At 39.3% G+C, this 21383-nt stretch overlaps 2 protein-coding genes across 2 annotated transcripts; both read left to right on the top strand.

Annotated features, from left to right (window-relative positions):
- Window positions 1-1202: 1202 nt before the first annotated feature.
- On the top strand, window positions 1203-2151 carry LOC115808588 (bryoporin-like). The gene is made up of 2 exons (XM_030770008.1): window positions 1203-1360; window positions 1599-2151. Exons 1-2 carry the CDS (start codon window positions 1212-1214, stop codon window positions 2026-2028), a joined length of 579 nt encoding a protein of 192 aa, XP_030625868.1. The 5' UTR covers window positions 1203-1211; the 3' UTR covers window positions 2029-2151.
- A 10711-nt stretch (window positions 2152-12862) lies between these two features.
- Window positions 12863-13781, top strand: LOC115806426 (DELTA-thalatoxin-Avl1a-like). The gene is made up of 2 exons (XM_030767118.1): window positions 12863-12966; window positions 13367-13781. Exons 1-2 carry the CDS (start codon window positions 12863-12865, stop codon window positions 13779-13781), a joined length of 519 nt encoding a protein of 172 aa, XP_030622978.1.
- Window positions 13782-21383: the final 7602 nt, after the last annotated feature.

The following is a 21383-nucleotide window of genomic DNA, read 5'->3' as shown; positions in this document are numbered from 1 at the left end:
ATCACACCGATCACCAGCCTTCCCTCAACTCACCCGTTCACCTTCTCCTCATTAGACTGTTTTTAAAAGCCTTGTCTCACCCATTCAGCCCTTGCCAGATTATCTTGCCAGTTTTTGGAAGGTTCTCTCGTCTGGTTTTCGCTCATGCTTTTTAACTGCTGCCTGTTTTTTTGGATCTCTGCTCTTGACAAGAGCTTTTGGTTTTGATGAATTCTCTGGATTGTTTGCCACTGTGTTCTGTGACCTTTGCCTGTGCTCTGTGAGTACTGTGTTTGCCCTTTTGTGTACCTCTGATTTTGGACTGACCTCTGTGTAATGAACCTTATCTGGATTTTGACACAATTTTTTGCTTGAAACTCTATTTTTGCCTTTTGTCTGACCACCTGTGCGCCAACTCTGGATTTTCCTTTTTGACGGCGCACACTGCCAACTGTTTTCTGCTTTGCTGTTTTTTGATCATTAAAATCACCTTTTTAAAAATCTCACAGGAGTCTGCTTCTGGATCCATACATCACATCCCAGGCCTCACAGGCCGTGACATGCAGTGCTGTTAATAGGTTGTTTCGCTGTGAAAATGCAAATGTCCTGCTTAGGGATAGCCTTTATAGCTATGTTTTGCATGAGCATTACTACTTGACTTTTTGACCCAGCAAGTTTTATTATTTTTTTAATATAAATTTTACCATGCAAAAATGGGTAATTATGGGTTAACGGAAACTTTAGTGCTTATGTGTTGTAGAGCCACTTCCCCCTCCGAACGTCTGTGCACGTCACTGATACCTAAGATGTTATAAATTCTTGTCAGTATGCCTAGATAGGCGAACATGCATTAGCTGGCAGCATGTGTGTATTGATGTGTTGTTGAGGGTGGGGTTGTGGGAAGGAGTGTCAGGGAAAGTGTATAACACTGTGAACTGAGCCACAGAAAAGTGAACCGTGAGAGGTGAGTGTCCAGAGCCTTGTATGTAGTTGATCATCAGTTGATAACTGAAGAATTTCTTGTTCCTACTTTCCTTTCAATATTGTTATCTAAATAATGGGTATTCTATAATAGTCTGAGTGAACTGTGGAAGTGAGTGAATAAGGTGACTCTGTCACATTCTTGCTGACCTTAACTGATGCATATTAAGAAATTCCAGATTTAAGGAATCATTTTATGTGTGTGTGTTTCCCTCTGTCTCGTTCTCTTGTAAGATAAAATGTTCTCTCAAATGTTCTCGGCTGTGTCTCGTGGTGCTGCGGCTGGAGCAGCAGCTGTCGCAGTGCCAGTCGTTGGCCGAGCTGTCGCAAATGCCTCCCGTCACAGCTGCACCATAAACATTAAAAACTGCAGCAGTGTCTACTCACTTGTCCATCCCAAGTAAGACCAGACTGAGGTTTAGATCTCTACAATTAAATTAGGACTAAGTCAGGCCTATGAGTCTCAAAGCTCTTTTAATGATTTAGTTATTTAGTTATACATGTGATCACTGTGACGTGAGAATAACATTTTCCTCACACTTATTTCTACATGTGTGTATACACCAGTTAATTTATTATTAAAAGGCAATGATAGCAGACACATATTTCGCTTAACTAAATGATCTTTATTTATTTAGAGTCTGGATGAACAGTGGCTACAATAGCCAACCTCCCTCACCCACTGTGGACACCAACACCAAGAGCAGTTGTGCCTTCTCCAAGACAGCAGGCACTGCCCGTGGGGCTGTGGGTGTGTTGACTTATGACTTGTTCATCAGGGAGAAAAGCCGCTCTGATAAGCTAATAGCTATCATGTTCTCTGTGCCCTTTGACTACAACTTGTATGACAACTGGCTGGCGGTGGGCATTTTTGACCAAGCTCAACCATGTGACGAAACGCTCTACAAATTCATGTACTATGATTCTGACTATAGATTCAATCGTGTCAAGGCCACAGACCCTAGTATCGTGTACACACGGGAGTCAGTGGAAATCAGAGCTACCATGAGCAATGCAAGAACAGCTGATGTTCAGGTTGAGATCCATGACAAGTGCTGCATCAATTAAAAAACGCCTTGGTAAGAAATTGTGTGTAATTCCAGATTATGCAACATGATATCATCATTATTATAGAGGAAAAAAGCACTGATAATTACAAATGTATTTTTCATTCTATCAGTTTTGAAACACTGATTTCTGAAATACTTACCTGATTAAAGTTAAACATGTGATTGGCACTTGTTCTTGTCTGATCATTATGAAAACTTGTGAACACATGATGACTCTGATTTACACTGAACATAGTTAGTATGAGAGAACCCATATCAGAGAACTCGTAATTTACTCTCAGTGACTATAATTACATGCGTGTGTTTTGTTTTAAGTGGTCAGACTAAAGCAACACACTTCTATTGACAAACATTGTTTCATAAACCAAAGGTTAATGAAGAGTAACGACAAGCAAAGTTCACACTGTTTTTAATACTGTTAAACTGTATACATATCACATAAGGACATGTGGTATAAGTAGTGAATTACAAGTTGCTTTAGTTCAGTGTTGCAAACTCACCCACTCATTAAGTAAACCGCTTAACCGCTTATTCTGTGTGCTGTGTTCTGGTCCAGTGTGAGCAGACAGGCTGAAGACAAGAAGAACATAATCATTATAATATTATCATGGGGAATGATTTGTGGGATCATAAAACATTGTAATATTAAAATGTGGACTTTATTATTTTCGATTAGTCTTTCAGGTTATGATGTTGGTGTCTGAATGATGCATGCAAGATGCTTGAGATGTATGTAAGGAAGTATGAGCATGTGTGTGTGTGTGTGTGTTAGTGTTTGTTGTGTGCTTTCTTTTTGCTTTCGTTGTATCCAGAGGGTTTCCATTTCTTTGTGTAATGGTTTCATTCTGGCTGGTGCAGTGGATAGCGCTGTGGCCTCACAGCAAGAAGGTCTCGGGTTCAGTTCCCGGCCAGGCGGCCAGTTTGCATGTTCTCCCCGTGTCTGCGTGGGAGCTCCGGTTTCCTCCCACAGTCCAAAGACATGGAGGTTAGGTGAATCAGAGACACTAAATTGCCCCTAGGTGTGATTGTCTGTGTGTCTGCCCTGTGATGGACTGGCGACCTGTCCAGGGTGTTTCCCTGCCTTTTGCCCTATGACCACTGGGATAGGCTCCAGCACCCCCTGCGACCCTAGTTAGGATAAGCGGCTTAGATAGTGAGTGAGTGAGTGGTTTCATTCTTATGCAGATATTTTTCTGAAGTAATAACAATAATAATAATAATAACAATAACAATAACAATAACAATAATAATAATAATAATAATACAAGTTTATGTAGAGCCTAGTATCACCATTTATAGCCTGAAGGGATTTTGCATGTCCACAGCAAAGTCAAATCAAAATTATATTATCCATAAGTTAGAGAAAATAGGTAAGTCTTTAGTTTGGTTTTAAAGGTATGAAGAGAGTTTGCCTCCCTTATTTCTGTAGGCAGGTCATTCTAGAAGAAGGGAGAACTAATATTTAGCTGTAAGTATATTAGATGTTAATACTCCCCCTTGATTTTATTTCATTTGTGTATTTTTTTTTCATTATACCACATTCACATGTCCACAGAAAAGGTTTTCTTCTTACTCCCTCATCCCTCATAGGACACATAAGTTTGGTACTGATGTCATCATATCGCCCCAGCTAGCAAGAAACAATACACCCCACCAAAACACACATCTGTGCCTTCAGCAGGATACTGGGTGACAGTTGGCATGTTGACTTAGGAGCTGCTCCATGTGGAGAATCAACAATGTAATGAACTGATAACTATCATGTTCTACATCCCATCTGACTGCAACCTCTATTAGAACTGGCTACTGCTGGGTGTTTTCAAACTCATGCAAAGACAATTGTTCCTACAACTACGACTGCACCAAACACATCAGTGCCAGGGACTGTGGATTGTACTTAAAGGAAACACAGTGGATGTCCATGCTAGCAGGAGGTCTGGAGGCTGAGCTGTGTGATTAAGATCTATGAGGTTACAAGGGATATGAGTCACAGGCACTGACCGTATATCACAGACACTGCGCTGAGCTTTTCTGTGGAGTTTTCTGTGAAGTTCGCTCAAGTGTCCTGGAACGCTCACATTCTCCTCTCAGTTATCACAACAAATTCAACGCTTCACTTTCAAAGGCAAATAATGCATTTATAATGGGAAATAACAACATTAGCAGATGATAGCTTGTGAAAGAGTATCATATCACTGAAAGTACGAACAAGACCAACCACTATTGCCCGAGGCTGAAAGTGAGTGAAATGTTTCTGGCCGGCATGTCCTCTGTGCCTGTGCCAGGAGCAGGATGTCCACTCACAGTCTGTGTGTGGAGATGTAATAAACAGCAGACACTGTCAGGACACAGGCCCATGGGTCAGGCATCGGCTATGAGGGGAACTACCAGGATATCAAAGCCAACCTGTGACCTCTGGACAGAAACATCATTAGGGAAAATGCAGGGAAAATAGGACTATTCAAATATGTTGACCAAAAAATGGCATCTTGATTTTAGACGATCCATTCAACTTCAGCAAACTACCGCCAGAGTTAGTAAGGACACCACTACGGACATTTCCGGCGCCTGCGTCGAGACCATAAACAAGGACAGGGGAAGTGTGGAGGTCTGTGCGCTAGGCTAAGGCTAAATCAACACCGGCCAACACTACCTAGCACCTAGCTAAACAATGATGTCCCAAACAACGTGGTGGAACTGGAGGGGCACATGGTTTTCAGGGCTGAGAGAGCTGCTACAGCAACAGGTAAAAGCAGGGGCAGTGGTTTATGCATCTATGTGAATAAATCATGATGCACCAACTCTACCATGGCTGACACTTATTGCTCTGCTGATCTGGAATACCTGATTATCAAGTGCAGACCCTTTTATCTACCACAAGTGATTATCAAGTACCAGTTAAGTGGTCAGACTGGTAAAACAGTCTGTGCTGATTGGCCAGCAGGGGGAGGTGGTGAGCACCAAGCCATGACAACAGTGTAGGTAATAGTGTACTTACAGGTATATAATTCATCATGACACGAGACAATGTTTTAACATAAGCCGTTGTTTAGTCTGTTAGCTATATTTACAGTCTGAATGAACGTGAATAAAATGTGAACAATAACCACAGCCCAAGTTAACCACAGCCCACCATCTTATCTGTTTAGGAAGTCAAAGTAACTAGACCATATGTAAGATATTAACATATTAAAGGGTAGTTAGACCAATGTTTTTATTTTTATGGATCATGGGGGTTTGTGGTCATGCTTTTGCTCCCATACTTTGCATTTGATCACACTCTTGGGACTGCTGTTGAAGTTGATGACTGGCTGCTGAATATACACAGCTTCTGGGTTTATGAAAAAATCCAGTTATGTTTTATGTTATATATTATCATGTATATTATATGTGGTATGTGATGTGTGGATATGTAACATTTATATTACATTCATTTTCATAGAACATGAATCACAGATTCAGTTGTATCAGATCATCTAGTATTTTTGGTCATTGAATGCTTTTGTCTCATGGACTCCACACATTTCCCTATCGATGACCACAACACGTCCCTTATTTTAAAATAGAAAAAACAATACTTTTATAAAGAAATACAGGAAACAATAAGGAGAGTTGGTTGAGACCCAAGAAATTTATCACCTCATTGAAATAAACGACCTAACTAATCACTGTCTTTAAGAAGCTTCTGGTCATAGAAGTGCAGAGTCCTGCTGGTTTTTCATCAGTGACTCATACAACACTGACACCCAGTGACCAATGTATGTAATGTGCATATGTGCAATAATTTCTTTTTTATAAACTATTTAAAAATACTTTTGATTCCACATATGGGTAGGGAACGAGATTATGTGAGGATAGGTGAGGGGCTCTAAGTTACATACCTCTCAAAATACACATGAATGTTTAAGAACAAAACAACATCAACAACAACAACAACAGCAACAACAACAAAAACAAAAAACAACCCACCATTAAGTGACACAGCCAAAAGAGGTCCTGGGGGCCCACTGTCCTGCATGTCTTTGTATTAACTCAAGACACACAATGCTGTCCTACGATGGACTGGCGACCTCTCCAGGGTGTTATCTCGCCCTTCACCCTGTGAGCGCTGGGATAGGCTCCAGTAACCCTCGTGTGTCACGGTCCAGCCCTGCTCTTCCAGATCCTAATCCATGTTTTCCTTGTGTCCTGTCATGCATGTCTTGTCTGTCTGTTCCAGGCTGCTCCGGTCCATGTTTTACCCTGTTTCCTGCCTGGTTCCCACTCACCTGCTGCCATTTACCTCATCAGCCACTGCATTTAAGCCCTGTCTGTTTCCCCACTAGCTTGCCAGATTATCTCGCATGTTCATGCTTTCTGTGTTTGTTTGCCTCGCTCATGTTACCTTTTGACCTCCTGCCTGTTTTTGGATAGTGTTTTTTGGAACTTCTGCCTGGTTTTTCTGTCTCTGCATGCCTGACTTTCTCTGCCTGTTTTTGACCACCACCTTTGTCTCTGCCCACCGGTACTGTCACTGTGATTTTGTCTTTTGGATTTTTTTGGAAAGAAGGACTTCATTAAACATCTGCTAAACAACGTTCTGTCCTCTGAGTCTGCTTTTGGGTCCTCAGTCTACCAGGCCTCACCGACCCTAACACCATGACCCTAATTAGGATAAGCGGCTTTGAAGATGAGTGAGCAAGTGAGTGACTAACAGTTTACACTGACATGTTGAGAGCTTCACACCTCATTGAATAAAATTACACATATATGCTATTCACTCCTCCACATTTATGCACAATCTGTTGTTTCAAAGCAGTTATGCTATTTCTCATATCCCGCATCTCTGCCATAAAGGGAGACCATCTTACAGTAAATTTGTCACAGCATTATGTTACGTAATTACATTTCATACATTCATAAAAAATAAACAGCACTTACAGAAATCAGGACGACAATCTAACACATGAAACATATCATCAAAATGGATTTTCTCTTACTTTTAAGGATGTGATCATCCTCCTCTTTAGAAATGCTTATCATGTCTTTCTTTCCACATTCCTTAGCTTTTATGTTAGGTTTATCATCAGAGCAACCTTTTCACCAGAAAAGAGAAATAAACTTTTTTACAATCCAACGCATATTCACATATCAGTTTCAACTTTATCAGAAAACATTCACATGACAGTTTCAGACTTTTTAGAAAACATTACATTCATGTGACAGTTTCAACTATCTGAAATTAAAAAAAAAAATGTATGCAATTTTTCCATTTTTATAAGGTACGGTGATTTTTATGAAAACAACAGAAAACAACACACAGCAGACATGTAGCAGCACACAGCAGATAAGACAAAAATAGAAAGCGAAAGATGTACTTGCTGGAAAGTTCTAAACAGGATATATGTATGTGGGGCAAACCACATCCACTTTGATGCTTTACAAGACAACAGCACACAGCAGATGTATAGCAACATGCAGCACACACAGACAGATACCCCCACACGCAGATATACTCTTTAGAACTTTCAACCAATAGCACTTTTCACTTTTTGTTTGTGTCTCATCTATGTGCTGCTGCATGCTGCTATGTGTTGTGTTCTGTGTTTCAGCTTTGTGAGGTGGCCAGGTCTGTGGGACCTGCTTCCGGCAAGAAACTTAGAAATGTATGTATGTCTATAAAAGGATATCTGTATAGGAATGAAACCATCTGTACTTTACTTTGGCTGACTACTAAGAAAACAAGAAAAGCAATTAAAAAAAAAAAAAGAAAAACAAAAAAACGATGCAGCATCACACAGTAATGAGTGAGTTGAAAAGTCAATATGTGTCAGCTCCTCTAAACATCAGACCTGTCTATGTTGTGACAGGAAACGTTTATTCCAGTCAGAGTTCAGTTTTCACATTCCTTACACACCCAGTCCACAGGGGAGAGGAGCAGGGATGGGGAAATGAAACTGAGTCAGGAGATGGTGTAGCGCCTGCAGGATCATATACTACGCACTAGAACCGCCTGCCCGGTTGTAGGCTTCCTTTAAAGTGTAGGTTTCAATGCACGTACATACGACTACTCAGTGAGTGAGTGAGCGAGAGAGAGATTGATTCAGGTTTTTTTCTCACATTACCGATATTTCAAAGACCAGCCAACAGGCCTGAAAATCAACCGTAGCTAGCTACTATATTATAATATGCTATAGGCCTATTGAATATAGCCCAGAGAAACGATCAAGTCAGCAAAGCAAACAGACTCCCTCATTTAGCATAATAATAATAATAATAATAATAATAATAATAATAATACAAGTTTATTTAGAGCCCAGTATCACTATTAATAGTCTCAAAGGGCTTTACATGTCCATAACAAAGTGAAATCAAAACTATATTATCCATAAGTAAAGGAGAATATGTAAATCTTTGCTTTGTTTTAAAGTTATGAAGAGAGTTTGTCTGCCTAATTTCTGAAGGTAGACTATTCCAGAGGAAAGGAGAGCGGTAGGAAAAGGCTCGGTAGCCAGCAGACTTCTTTTTTAAATTCTTGATATGGCTAATAGTCCAAAGTCTTGAGAGCGCAGGGGACATGGGGATTATAGGGTGCAATTAAGTGAGAGAGGTAGGCTGGCATGACCATGTCGTATTTCATATTTTAGAAATAGGATCTTAAAATCTGCCCTTGCATGAGTTGGGAGCAAATAAAGGGAAACCAGGACAGGTGTAATGTGGTAAAACTTCCTTGTGCTGGTCAGGATTCTGGCAGCATCTCTCTGGACCAGCTGAAGACTTTTGGTTATAGAGGCAGGCAGACCAGAGTAAAGAACATTGCAGTAATCGAGCCGAGACGTGACAAATGTGTGAACAATGGTTTCTGCATCAGCCATACTTAGAAAGGGCTTAATTTTAGCGATATTACAGAGGTGATAGAAGGCAGTTTTGGTTGTGTTCATATGAGTGACTAGTGAGAGACTAGAGTAAAAAGATCACACCAAGGCTTTTAGCTGTAGAGTTCTGAAAGATGATGCAGTTGTCAAAATTTAGGATAAGATCACTAAATCTATGCTTATGTGTAGGGGGACCAATAACCAGCATTTCACTCTTCCCTGCATTAAGCATCAAGAAATTAGAAGACATCCAACACTTAATAGCTCAAAGGCATGCCTCAAGGTTAGCCAGTCGGGAGCGGTCATTGTGCTGGATATGCAAGAAAACCTGAGTATCAGCTTAACAATGGAAGTTAATGTTGTAACTATGAATGATGTCACCCAAAGGAAGCATTTCAATAGAGCACAAGAGAGGGCCGAGGACTGACCCCTGAGGAACACCATAGGTGTGTCTAGAGAGATAGGGTTAAATTGAGTTAAAGGGTGCACATCCTTATAAATCTCAGGCAGAGTGATGGAGAGCATGCAGGCAGTCTGATTTGATAAAGTAATCCGAATATCACAACGAATTCTAATCAGCTCCATATCTAATACATTATGGAGGTTAGAATTTATTATGTCCGTCAAGTTGTTCAAAGATATTTGCTGATCATTGAAAAGGTCAGGAGCAGTGGAAAGCGGGTCAGCAAGTGCAGCAGTGGTGGAAGCATTAATGTGACAGCAGCTATGAAGCGTGGTAGAGACAACTGGCGTGAACAGCAGAGTTACCTGGAAAGTAATAGCAAAATGGTCTGAGGGCAGCGGTGTAGAGAGAGATGACTGCATGTAGGATAAGATCTAAAGTGTTGCCGCTGAAATGAGTGGGTTCGTGCACATATTAGTTAAAGCCAAAAGTGTCTATGATAGCTGTAAAAGCTTTGTTAAGAGAATCAGAACTGTTATTGAAGTGGATATTAAAGTCCCCCAGAATCAGGATTTTATCCACTCTAGTTAGAATAACAGAGATATGTTCTTATGACCTTTAGATGAGTTCTCTGAACTTATCATTTAGGCATAAAGATAGTGACAATATGAAACCACAAGACCAAACCAAACTGCTGGAATAAACAACTGAAAAGACAGATGACACAATAAAATAATAAAGTACTCCTACCTATTTGGAGTTCATTCTGCATCTCCCGGTTGCTCACCACAGAATTTCTTAGAGTACATCGAGTGGAGAACATTTTTAGTTTGAAATGCCTGGAAAATGTTTAATTGTTTTCTTTTGCTTATTTTAGACTAATTATTTGACTGCTAACACAAACTAAATACCTCTAAATCCAATGAAGCAAACATCAGGATTAAGCGGCAGAAATGTTCAACATGCAATGACCTATAACCAGGTCAATGCAATGACCTGTTAACTCCAATTATACACCAATTATTACACAGCTTTGCTGAATACTCGATTCTGATTGGTCAGTTACTGCATTCTACGGTCTGTTATTTCTGAATAGCAGACCACTGCTATGAATAACAGAACATTGCGGCGGAAGCAATAAAATTATTTTTAAATGAATAAAATTTTTTACACTTTTACATCAATATTTTGTGGACAATTATTGATTTCTCTAATGCTAGTATCGATTAATTTAATGTAACCCCCTGCAGAGTGATTCAAGAAATCTCTACTTTGTGTCAGGGTCCAGCATCATCCCGTTGTTTATTTTGCTATAATGACTGGCTCAGTGTACATTATCCCTTACTTATGTAACAGTTAGTTCCGACTGCCTCTGACCAAGTACCACGAGTTCCATGAGTGCTGATATTGAGTATAACAGCACTCCCCTTTGTGTGATATTGCTTTATCATAGGCCCTCAAATGTATTTACATCATAACGTTGTGAGTGGACAAGGTGGATGCAGCCAGAAATGCATCTCATTCTCAAGCACATTATTCAATTTAAAAGAATGCAAAGACATGATCTGCTGTCGTCACTGTTTTATTTTCAAGCCAGAATGTTAAAAAGTGAGTGAAATCATAATAAATTAAAAAAAAATGTAAAAACCTATGCACAGTTCATAAAGGATTACAGCGGTTGGCACCACTGGTGTAGATTTCTGTAGGAACTAGCAGTTCTATAGGAACTGCTTACAGTGTTCTCAGACAGTCTCAGACACTGTTCCCACTGTGTTTGTTTAGAAAGACGGACTTCCTGTCTTTAGAACAGAAAAACAGGGTTCGTCTGCAGAACTGTATGAACAGGGGAAATACACACACACAGTATGCTGATTAAGTAGGTGGTGCCTCAACAGAGGCAAGGAGAAAGTTTTGCCTGAAACATGTCCGTTTCAACACCTTTCAAAATGTCATGGGGATATTTGGCCTACTGCGACCAGCTATTTGTAAGAAATCCTAATTATGCTGGAAAGGCTTCATGATTTAGTCAGAGAGAGGAAAGACAGTGAACACACACACACACACACACACACGTGGTTATTTCAGAGTTATGAACTTCACGTCAGCTACAGCTGTGAGTTGCAATTACAGTATGGATTTCAGGGTAAGCGTACCGCTAGAGCAGGACCATTATGTTTACAAAAAAAATCAAAGTGGACAATTGTGCGTCATACGTTTGCACGCGACGAAGACGTAGTATGATGCCACCGTGGCTGAAATGCGCTCTACGGGAGCACTGGATTAAAGATAGATATTGTAACCAATTTGTTAAGAAAAGATTGTGCTACCACACTAAGTGTGTCGAAAGCTCACTGTTTTTAGGCTTATAGTCTAGCTAGAGCTAGGCAGACTCATACTAGTACTTATCCTGCTAATTAAAGCCATGGTTTACCAACGATTACTACACAGAAAATTACACTTAATTTCCGGTCTTTGTGCAGCCTTCAGTGTTGAACACAGTTGGACGTTGTTTCCTATCCATCTGTAATTCTGTTCCCGCATGTTTTACATATTCCTATCCGTTTGCTGTTTACAACAGCATAGTCTCTGAACCGAATGCAATAATCCGATGTCTCATTTTCTTATCTGCGCGTAAATGCCTTTCTCTCTGCTGCGCATGCAATGTAATTGGTGTTCTGAAGTCCCATGTGGGGGAGAATATCAACAAATACCTGCACACTTTTTTGATGAGATGAATAAATTTAATATTTTTACCTATGAAGTATGTCGTCATTACAAATCAAAAAAGGGGAAATCCGAGTGAAATCTAGAGTCACTGGAATAGAGTGAAAGTCGAGTTGCAAGTCATTTTTAATTTTGTTGAGTCGAGTCTGAAGTCATCAAAATCGTGACTCGATTCTGACTCGAGTCCACACGTCTGACAATATTAGTTTTCATTTTGTCACCATATCTCCCAATGAATTCTTCTGCTTGCACAGAAGATAAATGTTAGTTATGTACACACTTAGCCTTCTTGGAATACAGTGGACTGAGAGACCAAATACTTCCAGACATTGTCCACAGTTAGATTTAATATTTTAACTCTGTCAGAAAAACAAAAGTTGCATTTAATCTTTTTTTGTCATGTTCCTAGTGAGATGTGAAAGTATTTACGACATGCCTACTTATGTGGGAGGGGTGTCACTGTGCATGCTGAGGTGCCAAGCAGCTTAAATGGCAAGTATAGAAGGTAAAAGTCACAGAGAGTGTGTGCGTCTGACAGAGAAGCAGAGAGATTCGTGTCCGGTAAGTTCTTTCATATTATCACACTGAAGAACACATGCCAATTTGATGTTTTCTAATGTCTTTCAGATCTGCTGAAAATCAAGCAAGCCTGATTTTTTTATTTTATAGCTCCACGATCTGAATTAGACTGAGTCCTTGAATGTTTAATTCGATGGAGTCTGTACAATTAAAAGTCTCTCTCTCTCTGTCCTCATGTGTGCTTGTGCATGTATGTCATATCCCTCTCTTTCTTCTATTCTTTAGTGTTCCTAGTCAGAGAAAGAGAGACAGAACTCTGGAAACCAGTAACCATGAGTTCACAGGCTGAAAATGTTGCAGCTACCATGACGACTTCCCGTAGCTGCACAATAGAGATACAAAACCACAATGAAACTTACTGGCTCACCAACCCAAAGTAAGAAAGGATTCTCAGATTTACAACAATACCACTCACACTCCTCATCCAGGCCTCGGGGTCCCATAGGCTGCACAGGGATGGGTATTAATGTAATTATTATTGATGTAAAATTATTTACTTGAGACATCTGAGGTTTACACATAACCCTGCTCACACTACTTATCCATCATCCTTCAGTTCATATAAAGGTCTTTTAAACCAGTAGACTTACTTTCCATCGCCAATAACTGAACATTTTACACTGACTATAATGATAATGACCAAATTAGTACAGTTCTCTCTGTCACTCTAGTCAACATGTGGTCCTTGTGTCTTTTACGAACTTCTTTTTTTTTTTTTTTTGCATCATATCACATTAACGTCACAATAATAAAGTTTTTTTTAAATTCATTTTTAGGTGGCACATGATCAGTGGTCATATCCACTACCCTCCCCAACCAACAATACAGTCAACCAAAACAGGCATGTGCACCTTTACCAAGACAGAGATGGGTTTGAGGGGAGCAGTTGGCGTGCTGACATACGAGCTGTCCCAAGTAGCAGATGAGGAATGTGAAAAGCTGGTAGCCATCATGTTCTCCGTTCCATTCGACCAGAACCTCTATGCCAACGAGATGGCCGTGGGTGTCTTCAACAATGACAGGGTGTGTAATGAGGGCTTGTACAAGCAAATGTATGAAGATCGAGAATGCGATGACTTCAAACGCACCAAAGCCAAGGACTCTGGATTGAATCTAAAAGCTGATATAGTGAACGTCCGGGCCACCATGAGCACTGGGGGAAAAGCTGTGATCAAGATGGAGATCCATTAAAATGAAAGATTAATACTGATTTGGTAGATGAGATTGTTGTTGTTATCCTGTGATAGATTGAAAATGATATGTGATAGATACTAAAATTAAAAATGAAAATGTACCAAAGCACATTGTTGATTTATATGCTGCCAAGTCTCTAAAGTACAGTCTTTTTTGGGTTTCCCCCAGCCTGGGTTTCTCCTCTGTTTGATTATACTGTCTATTTTTTACTGTCTGAACTTTTAAAAAAATGTCCAGCGACAGTGTCATTGTTATACAGCTACAATCCTGTGATGAATGAGTGTTTCCATCATGTGCATGGACCAGAGAACAGAACATATTTAACACAAACATGTTTTTCAGGTTGAAATATTTCACATAAACATATTTACCAAATGTTTCTAGGTTGAAATATGAACAGTTTATGAAAAGATCATACAGAAGAAGATCAAATTTCTTTTATACCAATACTGACTATTAAGATTCCACACGTTTACCTATCAATGACCATTACATGATCAGAATTTCAAAATAAAAACAATCCATCTGTAATGGGGAAAAATAGTAGCAAATGACAGAGTCAAGAAGAATATCACATCATCAAAATCACCAGTGTGACTAGTTACTATCTTTAACAAGGTTCCTCAGATCAAGTCATAGAGGTCTAGTGTCCTACTGATTCTTTCCTTCACCTTCTGACAAGAGCCTCATACAACACTGACCCCTAGTGGTGAATGTATGTGTGTTTAATACTTTCAGGCAAAGGATTATTCCTCTGGGTTGCCATGTCTTGTACTCTGTGTACTGGTTACAGGAGATGAGTAAACCCCTGTGATTCAGTCAGTGAATCTGAGAAAGGTGTGATGTGTACAGTTGCTATTACAATACTGAGAGCTAATGATTTGGTTACAAAACTGTGCAATGTTACTCACAAAACAACTCTAACATTAAATACTAAAGTATAAGGTTATGTTTGACTCAAATCTCCGACTCTGATTTATCTTCTTTTGTTTCACTTGCTGCATTCATTCATTTATTCATTCTTTTATTTTATTTTTTAAGCAAAGGGGATATTGGTGTTCTATAGGAGATGAGAAGGTTTAATGTTGGAGTCAGAATTATTTAAAAGATGTGATACCATATCTGATGCTGAGATAATTTGGATTGTAGATTTAATGTCATACACGACTGAGTCTGAGAACCCGATACTGAGTAAAAACGTTTGGGTTTCTGAGGGCAGCTGTATTTATGAAATCCTGTGTGGATGCTAAACATAGTATCTGAAGTATCTTTACCAGGACTGGAGGTGTTGCCAGGGGGGCAGTGGACATCTTAACATACAAGATACTTAACACAAAGAATCAACACACACACACACACACACACACACACACACTGCCATCACTGTGCATACACGCATACACAAACACACTTAAACACACACACTACCACACACACACACACATGCACAGACAGGCAGGACATACATGCACACAGCACTTTAAACACTATGAACAGTATTTATATTTATACCATTTATTATTTACCTCTTCCTTACTATTTCTGTTTTTTATTACTATTGTCACTGCGATTGTCAAGGAGCCAGAACCCAAGGCTTTTGCTTTTTTTATAACGAGATGTAACAAAAGGAATCTCGAATCTCTTGCATCAGAGAGAAGGGCAAGCATCCATCATCTTCTCTGTTCCTTTGAACTATGAACCGTTTGGCATTTTTCAGCCTCCAAAACAATGTGATGGGTCACTGTTTACATACATGTATTACTAAAACGACTCCAGGTTCGAACACACCAAGGCTGATGGGTCTGCAGCAGAGTTTAAAGGAGAGGGAGTAGAAATCAGGTCCAGCATGAACAGTGGGGGCAGAGCAATGATCAAGGTGGAGATCTGTGACAGGCAGCACTCACGTTGATCTAGTGATTTTTTTACACCACTGACAGGTTCTGCTTGATCAACGAGAATGTGTTCAACTATGAAAATGCATTTAACTCAATAACTGGTTTTTGTTTTGTTTTCTTTTGTTTGATATGTTAGTATTTCTGATGTAGACGTTCTTTCTCAGATCTTTTTAAATTCACATGATACAGTTTTCCTGATATTTATCATTAATGTTAAAACATTGGAAGAAATCATGTTTTGTTTTCATTAATTAAACATGTCTTTGTATTATGATCTGTACAATAATGCTTTATGATGACGGAAGTTCAAATTGAAGTTTCAACTTTGTTTGCCCCCCAAAAAAGGCAACTGGTTCAGCTAAACTTATGACTATAGTCTTGTTCTGTTCTGGTCATTATGAAGGTCTTGTGAATATGTCATTTGTCTGATCCTACACTTACACTGATCAGTAATTGTCCATGGACACTTATAAATAAATTACAATGAAAATAGTTTTGTGTGTGTGTGTGTGTGTGTGTGTGTGCGTGCGTTTAATATGGAGGCACAAAACAACCAAGACTGACCACCAGAGGGGGAAGAAACAAACAAGAGGAACACAAAGGGACAGGGAGTGACAGACACACAGAGTCTCTAAACCTGAAAGTATCTGTGCTTGTGTGTGTGAGTGTGGGTGTGAGTGTGGGTGTGCGTAGACACATCAGAGAATATGAGACAGAGAGGGACATGTAAACACACACACACATGCAGACACACACACACACACACACACACACACACACACACACACACACACACAAACAGTGTGTCATGTTCACACATGCAACATTTTCAGCAGGAGGGGCCTTTATGGATCTGTCATGAGAGGTATGAGATTAAAACAGGAGATGGGTCAATCCTTACAGTGAGATCAGTAAGTCTGACATGACTACAATACACAGTACAACACCAGATAATCATTCTCATTGCACTGAGGGCAGGGCAGATTAGGTCACCAAATAACAAATGTTTAATATTTCATTCAGGGCGGCTTCCCTCACAGCAAGAAGGTCCTGGGTTTGATTCCTGGATGGCAGGGGTCCTTTCTGTATGGAGGGGTCCTGTCTGTACATGTTCTCGCCAAGTCTGTGTGGGTTGGTTTCCTCCCAGTCCAAAGACATGCAAGTTAGGCCAATTGAAAACACTAACTTGCCCCTAGGTGTGAGTGTGTCTGCCCTGTGATGGACAGGCAACCTGTCCAGGGTGTTTCCCCTCCTTTTGAGCTATGAGCACTGGGATAGGCTCCAGCACCCCCTGCGACCCTAGTTAGGATAATCTGAAATTTGAAAACGAATGAGTGATTAGTATTTCATACACACACATACATAAATACATACATTAATAATAATAATAATAATAATAATAATAACAATAATAATAATAATAATAATAATAATAATAATAATAATAATGTACAAATGGACTATGCATACTATCCTTTGCCACAATTACAATCATGTGGTAAAAATACAGTGAAAATATAATGATTTCTTTATTTCTTTTAAAAAATTGTTGATCCTGAGCTGCAGCACTATGATTAACAAACTGATTGGAACAAAAAGGCTTCTGCCATATCTCTCAATAGACATACACACACACACACACAGACACACACACACACACACACACACACACACACTCACACTGTATTAAGTCTTCTCAGTTATGTGTTGATCTTTTCTGATTGTATTTATGTTATGCCTATTGTCCACTAGGTGGCACATCACACAATATTAGTACTTGTCTGAGTGCTGAGAAGTGACATTGGAGAATCATGCACATATTTAGTCCCTGTGTGACACCCGAGCAGTGTCAGCATTGTATTCACTTAACAAGTCTTTATACTACCCTCCTTATAACCCCCCCTCCCTTATGATCTGATAAAATGTTTTTCCTGTTACAAGGCTCAGTTCAGAAGGGATTTATGATGCATTTTTGAGTCCAGCCATAAAGGTGAAGTCCCACCATAAGGTCATAACTGAAGATGTACAGAAAAGAGAACAGAGGATTTGTTGACAGTTAAAAAAAAAAGGAACACAGTAGGATTATAATGGGTTCAAACTAAGGATGATACTGTTATTGTGTAATGCCTGAAGAAGGCCCCTGACCACAACAAACTGAAGGAAGTTTTTACATCTGTCAAAAGATACATGTAAGAATCAAAGTAGTTGCAAAGGGGAATATTTTAACATTTCAGTTTATATATAGAAACTTCCTATATTTTCTTTTTGTGCAATGAAATGAAAAACAACCTATCATATAATAAAAACAAAGAGTAGATTAGAACCTTTTTCCAAGTCAAGTTTTTTGTTTGTCACATGCCAAGGTGCAGTGTACAGTAACAGAGAAATGAAGGTTGGCAGCAGGGCACACTGTGCAATATAGAATAAAAAAGAATAATGTAAGAGATAATTTACTACAAGAAAAAACTCAAACTTACTAAAAGAAAAGAAAAGAAAAGAAAAGAAAAGAAAAGAGCAACATAAACAGTTAGGTAGAATATTCTATTAGGAGAGAAACATTTCAGGTTATACATGGGCACCTCCTATATTTTCTTTTCTCTTTTGGTACAATGAAATGAAAAACAACCTAGAATACAATAAAAACAAAGAGTAGATTAGAAACTTTTTTCAAGTCAGGTTTTTTATTTGTCCCATGCCAACTTTTGAAAAAGTCAGTAAGAGAAAAGGGAAAAGAAAAGAAAAGAAAAGAAAAGAAAAGAAAAAAGAAAAGAAATGAAAGGAAAAGGGGTGGTGATGATGATGCCTCTGTGAAAATGTGTTAATACACAACTGATGTGAATAACAGGATAATCTGTTATGCAGTGTTTTTTTTTCTCCTTTATGCAGTTCTAGGTCTGAAGACAAAACTGACTGAGAAAAACAACTCTGTTGCCAGGGTTACAAGTACTTCCTGTTTTGTAAATATTCTCTGACTCTGAGTCTAAGAACAGCTTTCAGTAGTGTTTGTGTTATACTCATCATTATGAAACTGAAAACTGACCCATGAATGGAGGGATCATGCTGCACAAACATCATGTGACTCTCAGTGCTATTTCGCTGCTGTAGACTAGATAACAGTTAAGCAGTATGAGTGATATGGAAACAACCAGAAGGAGAAGGCAGTGGAGATGACAGTAGAGATTTAGAAAATAGAATAAGATTAGAAAAATTAGAAGCAACAGAAACCAAAATATTCTCTTGATTCATTTTGGTTTCACTTTCGGTTTAAAGTGCAGCGTGTGCTCAGATTTCACAGTTTTTGTTCTGTGTTAGTTTCCTCCTCTTCCTTTTTTTATCTGCACTGTGAGCTATAAATAGATAATATCCATCTCATTTCCACTAATTTATGGTATATTAGACATAAGGCACACTGTTCTTGTAACTGTGAGCCTTTGAATAACTTCAGGATCAGTGACTGAATTATTTTGAGATGTGTAATATAGTCTGGATTTGATATTATATGAGTGGGCTTGTGGAGGGTGGAGGGTGCAGCTTTTCAGTTACTGTACTGATTTAATGCAGAAGAATCAAAACATCAATACATTTTAAACTCTTTATCCTTGTAGAAACTGACAGATAGCATGTTTTTGCCATGTTGATATGGCTCACAGTGTCAATAAGGCAAGAATAACAATAATAATCTATTCACATGAAAGACAAAAAGAAATAGAGTAATGGCCAGAGAGCAGTTTGAAATTAGAGCCCAGTATATGAGTTCATGAAGAGTGTGAACAGGAGCTCTGACATTGTTCATCTCTGTGACGGAGGGCTCTGTCGGTAACCACGGCGGCACTTTTGATTGACACCCAAACGCATTACATTCCCCTCCCCGTTTGTAGTTAGACGCTTCTGTGAGTGCACGCACAGAATTAGCGGCTAAATATGTTCCATTTGCATACACGCAATCACAACCACAACATAATTCATCCCGGTCCTACATAACACAAATCTACACAGACACAAATATCCATTTAAAGCCTTGTTTATTGTCTTATCTGTTCGTCGTTTTTGAAGATCTTCGTTTGTCGTTGTTTGTAAATGCGCGTTATGTTTGTCCACTGTCTTCCGTGTTGGCTATGGCTATGGATGCTGCAAAAGGCCAAACTAAGTCACGATTTCCCGGACGGTTTTAAAGCTTGGTGGGTAGCTCTTTCGCGCCACGAGCTGGTGGGGCAAACCATGCCCGAGTATTAGAACATAAAACATATTAAAGAAATGGCTTGTGGAAATGGTTATTTTAAATATTATGACCTTTTTATCATCACCGTGGGATGTGTAAATTGAATGTGATTTTTAGAAATGCCTCAAATTATAACAGGGGGAAAAAAGGAGGAAAGATGTATTTGGTGATCCAGCCTCCAATATGGTATGAGCTAGGGGCGGGGCTTAGGATAGAAGAAGAGCCCTGGGGTACCTAGAGGGGAGAGTAGTTGGGAGAACTCGGTCATGGTAGGACCATTGAGAGTTGAGTACATTAAATCGCATTTGTATATACCTGTAAATTTGGATTCCTTTTGTTTTTGCTTTGTCTTTTGTTTTCTGAAATTTAAAAACGTATTTTGCACTTTTTGGAAATTTTTTTTTTTTCACGGAATTTTGCGTTGTTGGACTGTTTGGGGAAGCACTGTAAATAAAACACCATTGCACCGAAGTGCTATTGCGGCGGAGCCAGTCATTTTTTTGTTCAAACCACCCACGAATCACGTCACTCCACGACAATCTCACTCATTATCAGAGTCAGAATTCAGTGTTGCTGTGATGGGGGACCCTTTTTATTGTCTGTGTGTGTGTTTGTGCCACCATCATGAAGAACGGGAGAGAGTGGAGGCAGGGTTTGGTACACAGTGGACAGTGATGTCCGAGACAAGGTTGGGGCAATAGGCATTATAGAAAATATCAAAGAAAAATTTATAGAAAATGCAAAGAAAAATATCAGGTGACTAGATGTTGTGATATTTAAGTACAACTGGGGCTGTGATGCAAGTAATTTGTCATTAGGTCTGGACATTTCCCCAACATTCTGACCTTTTAACCACACTGCTGACACTCAGTCTAACTCTCTCACACACACACACACACACACACACACACACACACACACACACACACACACACACGCGCGCGCGCGCGTGCTCACACTCTTCCTCACATATATCACACGCATCTTGCATGCATCATTCAGACACCAACACCATAACCTGAAAGAGTAAGCGATAATAAAGTTCACATTTGAATGTTTTAATCTTTTATGATCCCACCAATCATTCCCCATGAAAATATTTTAATAATAACGTTCTTCTTGTCTTCAGATGCCTGTCAGCTCACACTGGACCAGAACACAGCACACACGACCTGTTCTCTTTCTGAGGAGAATAGGAAAGTGACAGAGACTTCAGTGGCTTTGCCTTATCCTGATCATTATGAGAGATTTAAGAATGACTACCAAGTTCTGTATAGAGATTCACTGGTATTTCATTTGGTTCTAACTGGTTTGAGAAAGATCATTTTAAGATGGAATGCAAACTGGAAACATTAAAATACCGATTCTGTTAGGAGGGAACCAAAAATGTGGTTTGAAGCCCTGTCTGAATGTTAACACAAAACCCACAGAAACGCTGAAGTACATGACGCTTTACAAGAAAACAGCACACAGCAGACACCTAGC

This window comes from Chanos chanos, chromosome 3, assembly GCF_902362185.1.
Source record: "Chanos chanos chromosome 3, fChaCha1.1, whole genome shotgun sequence".
NCBI classification, from domain to species: Eukaryota; Metazoa; Chordata; class Actinopteri; order Gonorynchiformes; family Chanidae; genus Chanos; species Chanos chanos.
The sequence above is the reverse complement of the archived record's forward strand: the minus strand, read 5'-3'. Positions and strand labels throughout refer to the sequence as shown.